Source organism: Alosa pseudoharengus, unplaced genomic scaffold, assembly GCF_046254945.1.
Source record: "Alosa pseudoharengus isolate Yale_2024_CS ecotype anadromous, Long Island Sound unplaced genomic scaffold, YU_APseudo_1.1 YU_APseudo_1.1_scf_17, whole genome shotgun sequence".
Taxonomy (NCBI): Eukaryota; Metazoa; Chordata; class Actinopteri; order Clupeiformes; family Clupeidae; genus Alosa; species Alosa pseudoharengus.
Window position 1 is genome coordinate 18,891,203 of NW_027468640.1, and position 18,503 is coordinate 18,909,705.

Sequence of the window (18,503 nt, forward strand, 5' to 3'; positions counted from 1 at the left end):
AGAGTCCTGCTGAAACACACATGCACACACACACACACACACACACGCACGCACGCACGCACACACGCACGCACACATACACACACACACACACACACACTCTTTGTCTAGTATTCTTTGGAGATGCATAGCACACACACCACAGAGGTCTTTTATCAGCCAGCAAAATAGGCTTGGAAACACACACACAAATACACACAGACACACAAGCAAACACGCACTCACACACACACACACACACACACTTACACACAGATACCCATGCATACACACAAGAGAACCTTCAAACAAACCAAATAATTTCTATGGACTCATCAATTAGGGTCTCTAGTCCTTCACTCACATGTACACATGGAGGTGGAAAAACACAGACCCAGACATACAAACACACACACACCTACACTTACTTCTGAGCCAGAATGAACAGATAAACACACTTCACCTTCAAAACATCCAATAAGAATCCAAATGTACTTGGCAGTCCAAAACAGACACACACACACACACACACAGACTGAGAGACAATTCACCTTCAGGGCAAACAGCTTTATCACCTCACCCTGACCAATGCAGCTCTGCACTTTCATCTCCAGCTCGCCTCTTTTTCTCCCTCTCTCTCTCTCTCTCTCTCTCTCTCTCTCTCTCTCTCATGACCTCCACTTGGCTTCACTGTCATGTCTTTCTTTCTCTTTATGCATTCTATCCATCGGCCTCTTCCACACACAGCCTCCTCTTGTGCTCATGTGTGAATAGTCTGTGAAGAGAGAGAGAGAGAGAGAGAGAGAGAGAGAGAATGAGAGAGAGCTACAGAGAGAGGGGGATAGAGAGAGAGAGACCAAGAGAATGTAAAGGCACCTAAATAGCAAATGAGCTGAAACTGAGCAGCACATTAGCGGCTCTACAACAAATTAGCGGCTCTGCATGTTCTAGTGTGTGTGTGTGTGTCTGAGTCAGGGTGTATGTGTGTGTGTGTGTGTGCATGCCATTTCCTGATGGAGGACATGAGAGCCAATCGAATGCTGAAGTGTGTCTGAGTGTGTTTGTGTTCGAGTGTGACCATGGCACTAATTTCTTGGCGAGGTCAATGCCTCCAGCGCAGTGAGCTGTGGTCGGTGTTCCATTCCTCACTGGAGAAACGCTCGTCTGGTTCGTCTGCTACATCTTCCCCATCTTCACATCTCTGACAGTACTTTTTTTTTCATGTCTCTCTCTTTTAATATGGTGTGATGAAGAACTTACAAATATTATATTATACTTATAATAATAATAATAATAATAATAGTAGTAATAATAATAATAATTATCATCTTCTTCTAAATAACTGGTGTAAATGTGGAGTGTATGTACTGCATCTGCACTAAAGTTCAGAAAATAACCATTATGCATAATTCTGTGTAGAAAGGAATGTATGGCCATATGATGACCGCAGCTGAGAAGGGCAGATGACCAGAGCTATCTGTTGGATGCAGGCAGAGGCAGCACCCCCTCCCATGTTCCATCGGCCAATCAGCAAGAGGCCAGGAAGTAGAGTGAATGTTTAATGCTCATTCTGTTCAATCATTGTGCCATCTGCACACATACACACACACACACAGTCACTCTCACATATGACACTCACATATGTGCACAAATGTGACACACACACACACTTACGCACATACACGAATACAAACACAGTCACATGACGACAGACTCACACACACACACACACACAGGCCATCCTTCCATCTTGAAGTGAAGTGCCAAATGTCTGCTTGTTGCTCAACCATGTCTTAGGGGCTTTTTCATCGTAATATGTCATTCTATCCCTTGAACATTCACTGAATCTGTCTTAATTTACTGTTACACCATTAAAGTCTTAGACGATCTTAGAATATTATATTATATTATATATTATTATATATATATTCCTTTTTCCATTTTAGGGACCATTTGACCATTGGGATCTTCTACTTCAAAATTCCAGGTCACATTTTGGGGCAGTACTGCCGGATGAGTGTTTAGTCTCACCCACCCTCTTCATTTCATCTGGAAACATCTTCTGACAAAACAAGTTTTGTCAGCCAGCTGCACCTGGTGCTATGCAATTCTCAACCTGAGGCAAAACAAACTCTGCCACTAGTAGCCTTTCATGGAACTTCACAAAGGTAGGGCAGCATGTAATGACGGCAACAGCCTACTAGCTTATTATCCAAATCATGTGTCAACAATTGACACTCAAAACCATGTTTGCTTTATAGAGTGTGGTATTTATAAATCCTACGATAAAGCAACCTGAGAGTTTGAATTAAAGCATTACCATGTACGCCTTTGTCATGGAAAACTGTAGCAATGGACTGTTTTGCTGACTGGAGGTGGCTCTATAGCCCCCCAAGCTGAGAAAGCAATGTCCTGACAGGTCTGTGGAGCCTAGGCTGCCAGTTATGGTGGCGGCAGTGGCACAGCGAGTTTGGCACAGAAAAAGAGGCAGCCCTGGAGTGATGAACAGAGTCAATAAAAGAGCCCCATAAAGCACTGGGCCAGCCTAGACTAGTCAGCACCACCAAAACATCCCATACAAAAAACAGAGAGTGAGCATGACCGAGAGAGAGTGTGAGCGTGAGAGAGAGAGAAAATACAGAGAGTGCATAAATACAGACAGAAAAACAAAGACGAGTGAGAGCAAAGAAAGCAAGAAAGCGATAGGAGAGCAATGAGAGAGATGGAAAGAACATAGGAGGAGGAGGAGGGAGAGATGGAAAGAACATAGGAGGAGGAGGGAGAGATGGAAAGAACATAGGAGGAGGAGGGAGAGATGGAAAGAACATAGGAGGAGGAGGGAGAGATGGAAAGAACATAGGAGGAGGGAGAGATGGAAAGAACATAGGAGGAGGAGGGAGAGATGAAGAGAGATGGAAAGAACATAGGAGGAGGAGGAGGGAGAGATGGAAAGAACATAGGAGGAGGAGGAGGGAGAGATGAAGAGAGGGAAAATGTAGTGAGAGCTGGAGACTGCCCAGAATGATCAATTTTTTTCTCTTTTTCTGGAACCAGTTTTTCAAGTCTTTTTAATGCACTGCACTGAGTTTTGCTTGAGGGTAAAAAAGCACTTCAGGGATCTTAAAGGTGCCATGTGTAAGAATTGAAGTAAAAATATCAAAAAAATGAGCTACACGCATCAAAAGAATGAGAAGAAATAAGGGTGATGATGTCATTAAAAAAATGACAAGGTATAGTGCTGCAGAGATATCACCCTGAATTAGCATGCTAAATTACTAGCCACAGCCCGACAGGTGTCATAATACCAGTTTCGGCCATGGGAGGCGGTATGCGGGCAACATAACCGCCAGCCAAACTGCAATACACGTGTCTCGGTTGTTACTCTGGGGTAGACCAACTCACTTTCTGGAGGTATACTGCCCCATCTTTTATGGAATGTGGAGTATGAATTGATTTTTTGACAGACATTACACATGGCACCTTTAAAATTCCCAAGTAGTGGTAGTCAGAGAAACATAATCAAAGGTCCTGAAGCAAGATTTCACTGCATGTGAAATAACTGTAAACATGTCAACATTTTCATTTCTGTTTTTTTTTTTTTTAATATTTAAATTCAACATACAATCCCAAGAACAACGGAGACAAACCATGATAATAAAACTGAAACAAACACAGCACTGTCAATGCCACTAGCTTTTTCACTCCTCTTAGAAGTTGCATCAGTGTCACCATACCATGCAAGCACAAGACATAATCTGTAGAGTTAGGAGCTTTAGTCATTTACATTTCATTTGTAAATGTCTCATTTCAAATTTCACAGATATTTACTCCTCAGTAATCCAAACCTAATCACACCCCTTCACTCACACTCTCTCTCACCCACACACACACACACACACACACACCTTCACTTCACTAACCATGGTCAGAATGTTTTTCACAAGGTGACATCCAAGCTCACACTGCCCCCTAAAGGGGCCCAAGCGAATGTGCAACATAATTTCTCTGAACACAGTAAACGTGAAAATAATAATAAAAAAAATCCTCTTCGCATTAGCTCTTCCAGCACAACCAGAACTTCACCTAAAAGACTCCTGAGTCCAGAGACATAATTTCACTGAGCATGTTAGAGTGCTAGCATCAACAAACAAACAGATAAACAAACAAATAAAAGCCTTCAAAAAGAGAGACTGAACCAATGGGATACAGACAAACGAATAAGTGGAACGCAGACTGAAGTGTCTTCTGTGTCTCTGTGTGACTTGTGTGTGTGTGTGTGTATTTACACTGTTCCCTTCCAAAAAGTACACCGCCTTCTGGAGCCACCTTCCAACAAACATATCAGTGTTTAGCAGCAAATAAAAAAGATCTGCGGTCGGACCCACTGAATGCAGACCACGAGCATGAGAGTAAACAGTTATGTTGTCTGCTTCGTTTTGAAGGTTGATTCATGTTGGTGTTCATGCCTTGGTATTTGTATGTCGTATCTCAGCCCTATGCATTGGGCAATATGTGTAAATGTGTGTATTGGTGTATGTACTGTAGGTGTTTAAATGTCTAAGTGTGTGTGTGTGTTTGTTTGTTTGTTTAAGAGTGTTCTCCACTGGCACTGTCTCCATCATCTTCTCCTTCCTCCTGCTCCCCCTCCTCCTCTTCCTCATCTTCCTCTCTCCCCCGACTCTTGATCTGAAAGAAAGGAGAAAGGTGCTTTAGTATACAGGCAGTTACACACAGAGTTCACAGTGAACCAGGGAAAAAATGGCAGTGATGCCATTGCACGTCAGATTCTGTGCTCAACCTTTATGTACGTTTATGACATTGCATTGGTTTTGGCCACCATAACCAAAGCAAAGAGAAACACACTTGACATATTTAGAGTAAGAGAGCTCCTTCTCCTTCACTCCTAATGCTAATTTCCACTTCAACTCTTCCTCCCTCTGCTTCACCCTTGTGGCCGCAGACTAAACACTCTTCCACTACAGTTCCTCTCTCTCTCTACAGTTTTCTCTCTCCTTCACCTCCTCTCACCTCCTCCTCCTCCACCTCCTCTCTCCTCCACCTCCTTCCACCTCCACCTCTCTCCTCCTCCACCTCCTCTCTCCTCCACCTCCTTCCACCTCCTCTCTCCTCCTCCACCTCCTCTCACCTCCACCTCCTCTCTCCTCCACCTCCTCCTCCAGAAGGTCTCCCTCCTCCACCTCCTCTCTCCTCCACCTCCTCTCACCTCCTCCTCCACCACCTCCTCCACCTCCTCTCACCTCCTCCTCCTCCAGAAGGTCTGCCTCCTCCTCCTCGTAGTCATTCATCTCGGGACTCTCACGCTCCTTCTTCAGGGCCGAGTGCTGCAGGGACGAGGCCTCCTCCTGTTTGAGGTTCTTCCCCTCTGCAACATCAGGACACACTCAATTAGCATCTGTGTCTGTGTGTGTCTGTGTGTGTGTGTGTGCGTGTGCGTGCGTGTGTGTGCGTGTGCGTGTTTCCTTTCTCTCTCAATTTTAAATACTAGGTCACTAGATTCTGTCACCAAACTCACCAAACAAAAATTTTATTTTTTATCTGGTTTATCTCTTACTGTATGGGGCGGAAATTTCAAAATTATTGCATTGCAGGTGCACACACACACTTAAATTATCTTATTTGGATCCAAAGGCAAATAGCAACTATACAGCAGAAGTTCCAAGTACTTTGGGGGAGGTGACAAGTTTAAAAGGCTTACAAACAAATATGTCCATATCATTGTAAGAAGACACGCACGCACCCTTACCTGACTTCTTGCTGTGGTCTCTCTCCATGCGCTCCAGGCTCTCCAGCAGGTAGTCCACCTTGTGCTTGATCTGGGTCAGTTCTTTCTTAATGGTCTGCAGGTCGTCCGCTCTCACTGCAGATGGAGAGACCTGTGAGGACGCTAACGCTAACAGCAACACAACAACAGACAATGGGAATTAGCACTTCCCGTTAGCATCAAAGTGCACTTACTGATTAAAGATTACTGATTATATCAAGGTGCAACCAGAGTAGACAGAAGTCAATAAAGTGAATCAAGTGTAAGTGGGGAAAATTACTTCACTTTCCTGATGGTGCAGTTTGAGTGTGTGTGTGTATGAGGGATGTCCATTTTGGCTATTTTTTGTCACGATAGTCGACACTCCTTAATCGACTATTCAATGTCAACTGATAAGAAAATGTAGGCCCATTTAGAACGGATAAGTGACCGTCACATTAATAAAATAAAAAAATAGTGATTTACTTTTCCAAGTGCAAACAATTCACAACTTATGTAAATAATGAGCAAGAAGTTGCCAGACTTCTTGCTTGTGCGATGAACAGAACTAACATTTAATCCTCCAGATAAATGTGCTTAAATGGCAGATCCGGCAGCCTTTATTTTGTGTAAGAAGGAACATATTTTAAAACTCAGGCCTATTAACAGCAACTGGGCATGCACACTTTCCAATATACAAGCACGTTAGTGTGCTGGAACGAAAAGCAGTTCCACTATTGGGTTTATTTAATCTAATGATCTACAACCAACATTTTGGTCTCCACATTCTGTGCATTTTTACCACACTGCAAACTTCAGTTTTTTAGCCGTTTAACTGATAGTATTAATCAGTTAAAACTCTTATTATCGGTTATCGGTGAACCGGTAAATTATGAACAGCCCTAGTGTGTATTTGTTGAGAGGTGAGATAAATATAGTGCATACTGGTCCGGGATGTGCGCTGGCTACTCTTGGAGAAGTTGCTCTTGGTGCGACGGCTGCCGCCACCACTCAGGCTGACCCTGGGCCTCTTGGAGGGGATGACCGCCCGCGAGAGAGGGGGCGGGGGTGGCGGGGGCACACGGGATGGATACGAGTACATCCTAAAAATATACACACACACACACACACACACACACACACACACAATTTGCATGTGCATGTGGAGACAGACATATTATGAACAAATGTAATTTGTGTCAATACAGAGCACTGCTGATATACACTATACAAAAATATCTGCTTATGTTTTGTCCTGAAAATGCTTTTCACTTTGCCTTCATATTCATCTTTTAATTTCAGGGTATGCTTTACTATGAACAAAATCCAAAGTAGAACTAAAACGGCACAGTCTATTCATGTCTGCAAATTTTGCCCTTTGCAACTCAGTCTCTCCATTCAGAGGCCCCAACCTAAGATGAGAGCAGAGCACAAGCTTTGGACTGTGAGAAAAAGAGAAAGACAGAGAAAGAGAGATATTATTTAATCTTTATATAATTTGGCCACCAACATCGAAAAAACTTCTTCCCCAAGGCTTAACCTCCTGGGTAGAGAGATAAAAATGTCTACTCTTTGCAGATGACCTGCTTATACGATCACCAACGGCAGAGGGACTGCAAGAAAGCCTTGGAGAGAGCCAGCCTGAAGTATTTCATTTAGAATTTTGCAAAAATATTTTTATTTATTTATTAGGAAGATTCCCTCTCCTTCTCAATATCCACAAAAGAGCGGCAAAATTCTGGCATCACCTACAACACAGTGAACCAAGCAGATATCACCAGTCCCGATTTTGAGTTGCGTGTCCCGAGTCCCTGTCGGGACGCTAAAATGTCCCGGTTTACACCAATCACTATTAAAGTGTCCCGGTTTTCAGTGATTACATAGCCGACGTGGTCTTATTATAGCCCGATCATTAACTAAACCCATGTAGAAAGACTATAGCCTAAAGCGTCCAGCGTATGATTTCGATAATGTGTGTGCACGCGTGTGTCAGTCAATCGTAACAGGTTAATCTTTGCAGCCAACCTTACAGTGTATCTCTGTATACATTATTGCAATGCCTCGTCATATATGCCTTATTTTAATGGTTAGGACAATGCAGAAGAGAAAGTCATCATTCTCAAAACAACCTATGGCTGTGAGTTTTGTTTTCAAATGTTTTCATGCATGTCTGCATAACAGGTGAGGAATGTTTTGAAGACAGACTATTGTAAATCCTCAAAGTATGGCTGGGATCTTTTATTTACTTAGGCTGTGCAAAGCACATAACCTTTATTTGGGGCAGGCTTGTATTTGAGGCAGGACTTTATTTCTTACATGGTGCGTTTTATAGTGAGACATGCGTTTCGTTTGGAGCGGCATACCGGTAGGCTATCAAAAGCAGAAGATGTTTGGTTTGGTTTTGGATTTAATTTACGTTTGGACTGTTTGATTATATTGCTAAATGTTGGGACTGACCACTTGACTGTTGACTGGCCACTGAAGTCTGTGGGGTATTTGATGGTTCACTATTAAGTTTCATGTAGTCGAAAGTGTTGGGATTTCCATCCACTTATTGAGAGACAAGGCATCCGCTTCCATTCATTCATGGAACGTGTGCTGTGCTGTAATGGAAACCTTATTGCGTATAGCCAAATAGGTCTACGATAGCCTAAATTGAGTTATTTTTTTAATTATGTATGATTTACTTTTTTATAAAAATTGTAGGCTGGAATGCCTCGGAGCAACAATTGTGTTTAAATGTAGGCTACTGCTTCAGCCTCTGGCAAGCTCAGAAGGGGGCGGCAAGCGACTGGTAGCTTGAGAGCGACGTGTTGGGAGACCCGTGGTGTAGGACAACAACTTTTCAATGGCAACAATATTAAACCAACCAACAATATAAAATATTAAGAAGAGTTTTTTTATGAGTTAAATCGAAACAATGTAGGCAATCATTACCGGCCTTTACTTGTCCGAATCTGAGGCCCAGCTATAAATAGAATCCTGGCCATAATTTGAGGATTTGTTTCAGGCATAGTGCAAGCACTAATTCAGACATAGTACAAGCACTTATCTCTGACTGAAAGTGCGCATAACTTGTGCATTTACATAACAATATTTTATACATTTTCCCGCGTATGACACCCCCAAATCCACCGAAAAAATGTCTGACTTGTCACAAGCCAAGCTCACGATCTCATTCCACAAGCCTAGAGCACTCTCTCGCGGCTGTAAATTTCATTTCAGTTTCATGTAGGGTTCATGTCAGTTAATAGGAATTAACATTTAAAAACATTTTCAATTATATATATTTTCATATATAAGTCGCACCTGACTATAAGTCCAGCCAAACTATGAAAAAAAGTGTGATTTATAGTCCGGAAAATACGGTAAGTAAATTCAATGTGTATAAATGTCGAATCTGATTACAACTTGGCACCATATTTAACTCAAATTCAAAATTATAAGTATAAAAAGCTATTGACAAGGTACAGGCTCATCGACCATAGCCTCGCCATAGAAAAGCAGATCACAATTTATGATTACAAAATGATTCAGAAATGTAACAGGCAAAAAAGGCAAACCTGGCTGGCCCCTGAAAAAAGGGTGTGTGCTCACTGTGGTAATGTATTAGAAAATGAGCAGCATTTTCTTACTAAGAATATTTTATTAAAATCTGAGATATCTCCCCCGAATTTCTTACAACAAATAAGGAACAGAAACTATCATTCCTCCTGGGGGAAGTGGACAATTGTGTCCACCTAGCTGCTGAGTAAATTCAATCCTGCAACATCCTGAGAGAACAGCCCATGTTCCATGATCAATAACATAATAATTCATAGGTGTTTTTTTCTGTGTTGTTTCTCTTTTTTCTGTTAATTTAATCAGCCAGGCCTTATTATTGTTATTGTATTGAATGAGTGATGAGTTGTAGCGAAAGAGAGAGAGAGTTAGTGCTTCAGCTCTAAGCCCAGTGTTTACAGAAGGGTGGGGACTCCAAACAGAGGCAGCTGGCGCACTCATGAAAAATGTTTCCCCTCTGACGTGCGACGTGTTCTGCTCAAACACCACTTGATCCACTTTCCTCATCCACATCCAGGGAGACCATAAAGGTGGTGTGTGTGTTTGTTCTGGCAGACGTGGTCTCTGTTTGGACATGCTATTGCCATTATTGTCAATACGTAACTCGCATACAGTAGATGGCAAACAGACTGAGCATTAAGTAAAAGGTTATTCGATCTAATACTACTTTATTTCCTAGTTCTGGATGGGTGAAGCTCATTGTGCTGCTGTTAATGGAAGAGCTAATAAGTCAAATTTACACTTGGTGTTATGAGTCTGTAAAATACTGTTTTGAGGTGACGAATGGAATATTGCATTCATATTTTTTCTTCTTCTTTTTTTGTTATTTTTCCATTGTGGTGTCTCGAAGTTGCCACTACATTAAATACATTAAGTACATTAAATACATTAAGTACATTAAATACATTAAATACATTAAATACATTAAGTACATTAAATACATTAACCCTTAACCCTTAAAGGAGTACCGTCACACTGGTGTGACGGGAATGTTGGGAAATTAACATTCTAAAGAATATCTGGGTTCATTGAATTCAACATAGAATTTTAGAACCTTCAATTGTTGCGGAACTTAGAATGTTCAAAAACCTACACCGTTAAAGGTGTAGGTTTTTGAACATTCTAAGTTCCGCAACAATTGAAGGTTCTAAAATTCTATGTTGAATTCAATGAACCCAGATATTCTTTAGAATGTTAATTTCCCAACATTCCCGTCACACCAGTGTGACGGTACTCCTTTAAGGGTTAAGTACATTAAATGTTCACACTACAATGCAATCTTTAACCTGTGAACTAAAGATGACCTTTTACCATTTCTGGGAATCACTGATGCAGTGATTTCATGCAGTGTTTCAGTTCATCAATTCAAACCTTTAAATCTTAGTTCTATTAGTCTAGTAGGCAACACAATCACTGGACATGAATTCTTGTCGAACAGTCAAACTGCTACTGTAACAGCTGTGCTCACCTGTCGTAGTAGTCCCTCTGGAAGTCATAGTCAAGATCAAAGGAGGAACTGAAAGGAGAAACAAAAAAAGCAGAGATCAAAGGCAATGTCTTCATCTCTTTGTCAGTGAAATAATGTCAACGTAAGAACAGAATACAGAAAGTAATTAAATAGGCCCAAACCTCTGCCCTGCCTCTAGACTGAACAACATAAAGAAAAAGAATAACAGAATGATTTAGACTCAGGAGAGTCTCATTGAAGACATGCTAATTTGTCAAGAAGAAACATTACAAAAAGGAACACATAGATCAATGTGCTCCCTTTACACCTTCATTTGCCAAACCTAACACAGTTAGTCACACACAAAAGCCACAGACAAAACCAATTTAACTTAATCCCTTTGAGAAACTCTAGAGGAAGGAAAAACTCACACACTGCTATTGAAAAAGATTGAAGCCTACCTGTACATGTCCCCTGCTGAGCGTTTGATGGTCTTCGTCGACCGATGGGGTTTTGGCTCACCTGCCAGATTAATATCTGTGGGACACCGCAGGAGACTTTTCAGATTTGAATTTAGACAATTCAGCTTGAGCTCAAAACCTGATGATGTGACAACCAAACCCTCAGCCAAAATAAGAGAAGACATTAAGAAGCAAGCACTATAGTGGATGTGGTACCACCTCTTCATCTGAGCAATTGTAACTTTTAAGTGTATATTCTTAGGAGATGAGTAAACAGCTGCATTTAAAACTTTCATTTAAAAGATTGCTGCGCTTCTGAAACAATATTGATAATGCACCAATTTAAGTTTAATTTCACTGCCAATTACGCCCCTCTTGGAAGTCGAAAGTCAGTGAATTCTTTCCAGACCCACACTCTATCAATTGAGAAGGGTCTGGTGTCTACAAGGCTATGACAAAGCGGTACCGAGGTACAAAATAGTATTACAAGAGAGATGGTTAGTCTTTGGCCGGTTTTCAAGCTAACTTCAGTAAATATCCTGACAGAGCACAGGCATTTTTGACATTCTGACATGATTATCTCATCCGACTCAATCTTATTTGGTAGGTCTTTTTTTGAATGTTTTAAACAAAAATAAAATTCCTCATGACCTCTTAAATAGATTTGTTGAGCTCAATTAGTATTTTTCAACATCAAATTGATAGCCTTTAAGAACGCAGTGCCATGTTATGGTTGATAGTAAAAATATTAAATTCAAAAAACTGTGTCGGGAGCGCAGTGTTCCTCACCCAGAACCTGTCCAACGATCATGCGGCCGTCCTCGGAGGCCACAGCAGTCCTGGCATTGCGCTCATTGGCATACTGCACGAAGGCGTAGCCCTTGTGCACGGAGCAGCCCACTATCTTGCCGTACTTGGCGAAGATGGCCTCCACGTCGGCCTTGGTCACTAGCATGGTGTTGAGGTTGCCGATGAAGACCCGAGAGTTGAGCGAGCGTGGGTCCGTTTTGTTGGTCACGTTGCTGGCCATCAGGCTGCTGCTGGTTGGGGAGAGACTGAAGAAAAGAGAGGGATGGAGAGAGAGAAAGAGAAGAGGGAGAGATAGAGAAATACACAGAAAGGAGTAAAAAAGCAATGAAACAAAGAGCAAGGGAGAGAAGGGAAAGGAAGAGAGAAAGATGCACAGAGAAGAGTTGAAATGCAATGAATGAGAGAAAGAGAGATTGAAAAGGAGAGGATTGAGAGAATAGAACAGAAACAGAAAAAAAGAGTTCAAAAAAAGAGAAGGAAATGAGAACCGGAGAGGTAGGAAGGGTTTAAACAGAAAGACGGATAGTATAGGGGGGCAAGCACAGCGTGGAAAGGTAAGGAAAGGTGGGGTGGGGTGCAAAGCAAAAGACAAGAAAAACAAGGAGAGCAAGATTAAATGAAAACAAATAAAATATTAAAATGCCAAAACACAGAGAGAGAAAAGAGAGAGAACGACAGTGTGTGAGTGGAGAGCAAGTTACCAGGCCACCAGTAAGTGTACCACAGACAGGGGGCGCTATTCAACACAGACAACTAATAGAGTAAAATTATGTCCTAACGCTGAGATGCAGTAAGTAAAATGTTTGTGTTTGTATGGGCATGAGAGATAAACCAGAAAGCACCCACGGATGAAGGTCAGTCATTGTCTTTCAGTGTTCATCTCTTTGGTTATAACTATATACTGTGTATGTTTGCATATTTGCACACTGCATCAACCTGGGATCTGTGTGATCTTCTATTTGTCACATTCAACACTCGACACGCTAGACACAAGAGACATAAACCCATTTTCCCTACACCATGTAGAGAACATTATGGAAATCTGAAAACCTTACCATGACTCAGCATGCTTAATTAAGTCAAGTTCAAGGTGTTATGATAAACAGAACCGGAAACAACCGATGCATAAAGCAAGCTTATGCTATGAACATACAAAATGAAAGTTGTACAAAAAGTCCATCCAGTCAAAACAGCCCATCAGAAGTGAGAATCTCTTTCTCTAGAATAATTTTGCATTCTGCTCAGTGACAGTGGAGCCATTCGGATGTAGTGTATTGTGAGTGTACATTCACTTTATTTCATTCAAAGGCAACTGTGCTGATTGAGTCCTGACTTGTCAGTAACCATGAATGGCGTGTTTTCCATTTTTTTCCCCTTCTTGTGCTTTTTGCTGTGGCATGCATATTTTGCCAGAGAGTGTGACCGAAGAGCAGTAGTCTTGTTGGTGTGTGTATAAATTAATCTAGTGTAATGACATTTTTTTCAGTGGTCAGTGCAGTACAGTGGTATTCAGGCCCTGGGAGGGATAGTATACTTTTGGGTGTAAATAGCCAGCACTCACTCCATAGTGTCTGTGATTCTGCGGGGTCGTCTGCCTGTCACTGACTCTGTAGGAGAGAAGAGGGTCGTTATTGGGCACCGATGAGATGCAGCTCAACAGTGCATCATGGGTAATAGGTTGGTATGAAGGGGAAGGGGGGGGGGGGGGGGGGAGTGGGTGGGTTGAAGGGGCTCTCAGCCGTCTAAGCTGGGATAAGGACATGTAAAAATAACCTGACAAGTATCACAGTTGGAATACCAAGAATGCTTCACCAAGAATGCTTCACCAAAATTTGTTGTGCTTAATACTGCCTTCATGTGGAGATAGGAGGCAGTACAGATAATTGTCCAGACCAACGTTGTCCATTCTCCTTCTTTTGCCTTTATTCTTATCAGTTTTCATAAAATATCATGCCTTCTCAGCACTCAATACTGTACTAAGGAAGGTATTTGTATTGGATAGATAGATATGTCCGCATGAAAGTCATAAAACATAAGAAGCAAAGTTACTCTGTGGGATCGCACAGTCTCCATGGTGACCAGTAGAGTGCACCAAAGGACTAGCAGATGTACTAAGGCCTCAACACTAGATGCCCACTTCTGTTTTTTTCCCTTTAGGAAAACATAACATTTAGGTGTGCTAGTCACCTTACAAATTCTATTTAATTAGAAGACTATGTGCTGACCCCATATAGAGACTGAAATAGGCGTGTGGTGTACTTTCATGAATATGAAATGTGGATAATCAGTTTTGAGAAGAGGGTTCAGTGTTGTAGTTTCAGATAAATTTGTGAAGCTCATGTTTAGAGTGACCTTTAGTCTTCATCAGATGGGCTTGTATGAAAGTGAGTAACACAGTTGATGGCAAAAATGTCAAACAATAAAACTACCATCAGTCAGCTACAACATAGGTGAAACTGGAATGTTTCAGAAGGGATTAATTCTCTATGCCTGGGGGTGTGATCACAGTCAGTCTAGATTTAGACCCAATGGGATTATGTGTGTGTGAGTGAGAGTATGTGAGAGAGAGAGTGAGTGTGTGCATAGAGAGAGAGAGAGAGAGAGAGAGAGAGAGAGAGAGAGAGAGTGTGTGTGTGTGTGCATACATATTTGTTCAACTTTATGGGAGTGTGAAGTAAGCCCATCCAATTCTTACCTGTGCTTAGTGGACATAGATTAGTGAGATCAGTTTGTTTGGGCAAAATGTTTTGGGAATTTGAATTATTACATTTTATTTTATGATTTTTGATTTCATTCCAACTCAATAAAATACAAGCAGCAATTCTTATAAGGCCCCATCTTAAGAACACTTAAAACTCTCCTCAGCATAAAAGAGAACTGACTGGACACCTGAACAGTGTGAAATTATTGTGACTGTGGCAAAGGCTTTCTAATGAGGAGACACAGCAAAGAATCGTCCATAGAAATGCATAGGGTTAGTTTGTAATGCAAGTAACCAACCAAGTAGTCCTGTAATGTAAGTAACCAACCAACTGCATTGTTTTTTTTTAAAGACTTATTTTAGCTGGGAGGGGGGTGTATTTATATCATTCAACTCAGATTTAAACACAGATTCACCCGATGTACTATCTATGTCAATAGGGTGATTCGACTTGATGTAGCCGCCTTAAGATGACTGCATAATGTGATTATTTCTGAGATTCCGATACGTTTTCAAACCGGAATTGTGCAAAAGTCATCGTGGAAAACGTATCAGAATCTTAGAAATAATCACATTATGCAGTCACCTTAAGATGGCTGCAGGCGGCTACATCAAATCGAATTCCCCTAATATTACCTCAATCACGTATGCCTCCCTATTTATTTAAATAGGAAAATAGCTGCCCAAAGCATGTTACCAAGATGGCCACCAAGTTTTGTTTTGTTTCTGTGTGGGGTGGGACTATGACTGTGGTTAAGAACAACATAGAATGGGGGAAGACTAAAGTAACAAAATAGCCTCTAAGCTCTGTGACCTGAGTTAAGGCCATTGAAAAGTTTTAACTGCAAATAAACCAGGCTAATGGATCATATGCACAGAACACTCTTAAGACAGCTGATTTATTTCTGGTGGAGCCAGGTGTATTGTAGCCACCACTATTGTAACAATGTAGAAGCATAAATGTGAGTGTTACATTTTTATTATTAGGCAGACAAGATATTCAGTGTCAAAGTGAACTGTAAGCTGCAGCCTTCTGTGCATTAGGTCCATTGGTAACAAAAAGGGCCTATTCTTCTCAGCAAGACTATAATTTGACTTGGTTATTATTGTTATTGCATTTAAATACAAATCATGGTCTGGTTGGATAGGGATGTTCTCAAACACTTGCTTGACTGGTTTTCTTGGTCACTTTTCTTGTTCAGTGGTTGAAATAAAAAAAGATTCCACTAAATGCAGACTAATCCCTTAAGTGGTCTGTTTTTAGATTGACAGTTTACATTTGACAAGGCAAGTGAAAAATATTGAAATCCACAACACAAATTCCTAAATTCTTGCTTTCCAGTCTATTGGAATAAAATAAAATCATCAACTTGAACTACAGCTTCAAGCACACAACTCGGGCTAAGACCATCTCAAGCCATCTTGTGTAACAAGCCAAAAGTCTAATGCTAGTTAGAGGGATTTTGCTACTAATCCAGACTAGGAAGTGATTTCAAAAGAAGGAGATGATATAAGTCAATGGGGGGGGGAGGGTGACAAAAAATTTCACAAACTTACAGTGTCGCGGCTCAAAATAGCTGCCTCAAAAACTACAAAAGGGGGAGGAAAAACAAGTATTAGAATATTGCCATCAAGAAGTGGAGTTTGTGTCAGGATGTTTATTTTTGCAAGGCAGGCAGCCAGACACAAACAGTGCTTGGCAAGGGTGTCATCGTAGGACAAGCTAATGTCACTTGCTTTGCGGCTTAGTGAGAGATCACTTTTCTTCTTGGTAACATGCTTTGAAAAGTCTCCCTTTATATTACTATTGTTTTCATGTTTCATGCATGTTTGGGCTGACATATCATTTTTGGGAGACTGCATGAGATTGTTACCACAACTGAGTTGCAGACAGCACATGTGTAGCTTCACATGCCCAAGCCTAATGCATAACTGTGCAGAATGATTAGCCAAGATTAGGCTAGCCTACTACAAAGGTTCTTAGAGAGCAGTTCAGTTTACCTTTGGTCAGAACAGTTGCTTTAATGTTATGAGATGAAATAACAGGCTACATCCTTTAAAAAGCCAATTGCATCAACAATAGTTATCGGCACAGAGAAAACAAATAGGCCTACGCTTGCTAGTCTGGTCATGAAATCCTGAAGTTAAATTGATATTTTTTACGCTTTTTGAACAGAAACAGGCCTAACCTGAAGTTAACATGGATAACATGGTCAGTCTAAGGTCACCTTGATTCTGAGCTTCACAAGTTTTGGTTGTTGTGTTGTAACAATATGCATGCCTGAATATGGCCTAGGCTACCTTGTGATCAGGTAATCCAGTCATTCTGTTTCCCATTTCCAAGTTTGTTTTAAAGCAACAGTAAGCCTTAGCTTTAGGCTAGAGTTTGTGAGCATTAACACAATACAATGCACCTCTATGCTGGGGCTAGTGACTTAATGCATGAGCTGAAGTTTGGGACAATCAAGGATGGTAAAGATATCCACAACTCAAAGATACCTGAACGAGGTACGAGATACCTTTCCAGTCTGGCTGATAGGCTTATGATTTAGGTTTATTGCCTTGTTAGTAGGCCTACCCCTTACAAGAGAAAGCAACTTAAGGTCTTTAGGCCTGCTGGTTGCCTTTACTGGCCAGGTCGTTCTAGAACTTGAAAGACAAACAGTTCCACTGTAGCTCATATTAATATTGGACACAATTTGCAGCGTTCATTGTTTTTTTCTTTTAATGCACGCATACAAATCACCCAACATAGATTACACATTACACCCAAAGTGCAGCTTGCAACATCATTTTTATGTCCCAGAATACTCCAAACATGGCTATTGTAAAATGACAGCGATCCCGAGTCCGTTTAAAAATATGAAAGGAAAAGGCCATCTTTTAATCATTTCAAAAATCCTCCCTTCAAAATTACGTCATCTGACCAAATCCTACTGGAAGCCTGCAGAACTTATCAATGAACCACAAAAACAAAAATACCAGGAAAAAATAACTGCAATAGTCAGTAAATACCTATTCAGTCAACTTCCTGCAGAATATCATGTAGCCTACAAGAGAAAATACCGAGTAAAAAACGTTTCTATGTTAAGTCCCGATAAGGAGAAAAATGCAGACCCCCTTGTCGTTTCGCACACTCACTCATTCCGTTCTGATCAAAACCGATCTTCCACATTAATAACAAAAATCTGCTTCGAACACACAAACCACATGTTCTATGGGCACACGGGGGAAAAAGCAGAAAAAAATTCATTGAAAAACAAACAAAAAGGTTGTTGTCCAACAAAGCCAACCGTCACGAGAAGACTGCAACTGCAGCATCACAAAATGTACGCCACTAAGCCAACACAGACTCAATGTACCAGCCAGAAAAATGCATTAAAAATAAAATCAAAAATGCTCCAAAGATAGTTCAGAGGCAGAAAAAAATAAAAAATGACAAAAAATCTCTCGTATGAAAATACTCACCAGGAGCTTAAGACTAAAAATGATTAAAATTCGCCCTCGTAATACTTGGATGCCACAATCCGCACGGGTTTTTGTTCAGTTGTTACCTTCTCAGTTTATGAAATGGCGTCGGAAACCGCTCGAGACAAACGATTGCCACGCCTACCTTGACAGAGCCCATGTCTCATTGGCTACAAAAGAAATCTCCTGTTGTTTATTGGTCTTTTTAAACGCCACACATTGCAGTAGAGTAAATTTAAAGAAATAAGGGTTGGCTTTGTAATTTGGTTAAGAAAAGAAGGTCTACGTTTACAAGACTGTCAAGTTTGAATCCAA

General features: G+C 41.0%; 1 protein-coding gene across 8 annotated transcripts; it reads right to left on the minus strand.

Moving 5' to 3' along the window:
• Positions 1 to 3,555: 3,555 nt before the first annotated feature.
• LOC143127371 (heterogeneous nuclear ribonucleoprotein C) lies at positions 3,556 to 18,285 on the minus strand. Of its 8 annotated transcripts, none has more exons than XM_076288840.1 (11): positions 18,189 to 18,285; positions 16,278 to 16,309; positions 13,581 to 13,626; positions 11,999 to 12,264; positions 11,210 to 11,285; positions 10,931 to 10,948; positions 10,770 to 10,817; positions 6,686 to 6,843; positions 5,744 to 5,857; positions 5,238 to 5,362; positions 3,556 to 4,665 (listed from the first exon to the last, which is right to left on the minus strand). In XM_076288840.1, the coding sequence occupies exons 3-11, from the start codon at positions 13,583 to 13,585 to the stop codon at positions 4,567 to 4,569; spliced, it is 909 nt and encodes a 302-aa protein (XP_076144955.1). In that variant the 5' UTR covers positions 13,586 to 13,626; positions 16,278 to 16,309; positions 18,189 to 18,285; the 3' UTR covers positions 3,556 to 4,566. The 8 variants fall into 8 exon arrangements, with proteins under 8 accessions (XP_076144955.1, XP_076144954.1, XP_076144956.1 ...); XM_076288839.1 differs by having other exon boundaries at positions 5,738 to 5,857; XM_076288837.1 differs by having other exon boundaries at positions 3,557 to 4,665; positions 5,744 to 5,890.
• Between the last annotated feature and the right edge of the window lie 218 nt (positions 18,286 to 18,503).

Excerpts from the sequence above, each read along its gene's own strand:
- LOC143127371 (XM_076288836.1), bottom strand. Across the intron at positions 5,363-5,737 it reads CAGCAAGAAGTCAGGTAAGG|AGGGGAAGAACCTCAAACAG; the intron begins GTGCGTGCGTGT and ends CTGATGTTGCAG. Across the intron at positions 4,666-5,237 it reads ACCTTCTGGAGGAGGAGGAG|ATCAAGAGTCGGGGGAGAGA; the intron begins GTGAGAGGAGGT and ends CCTTTCTTTCAG.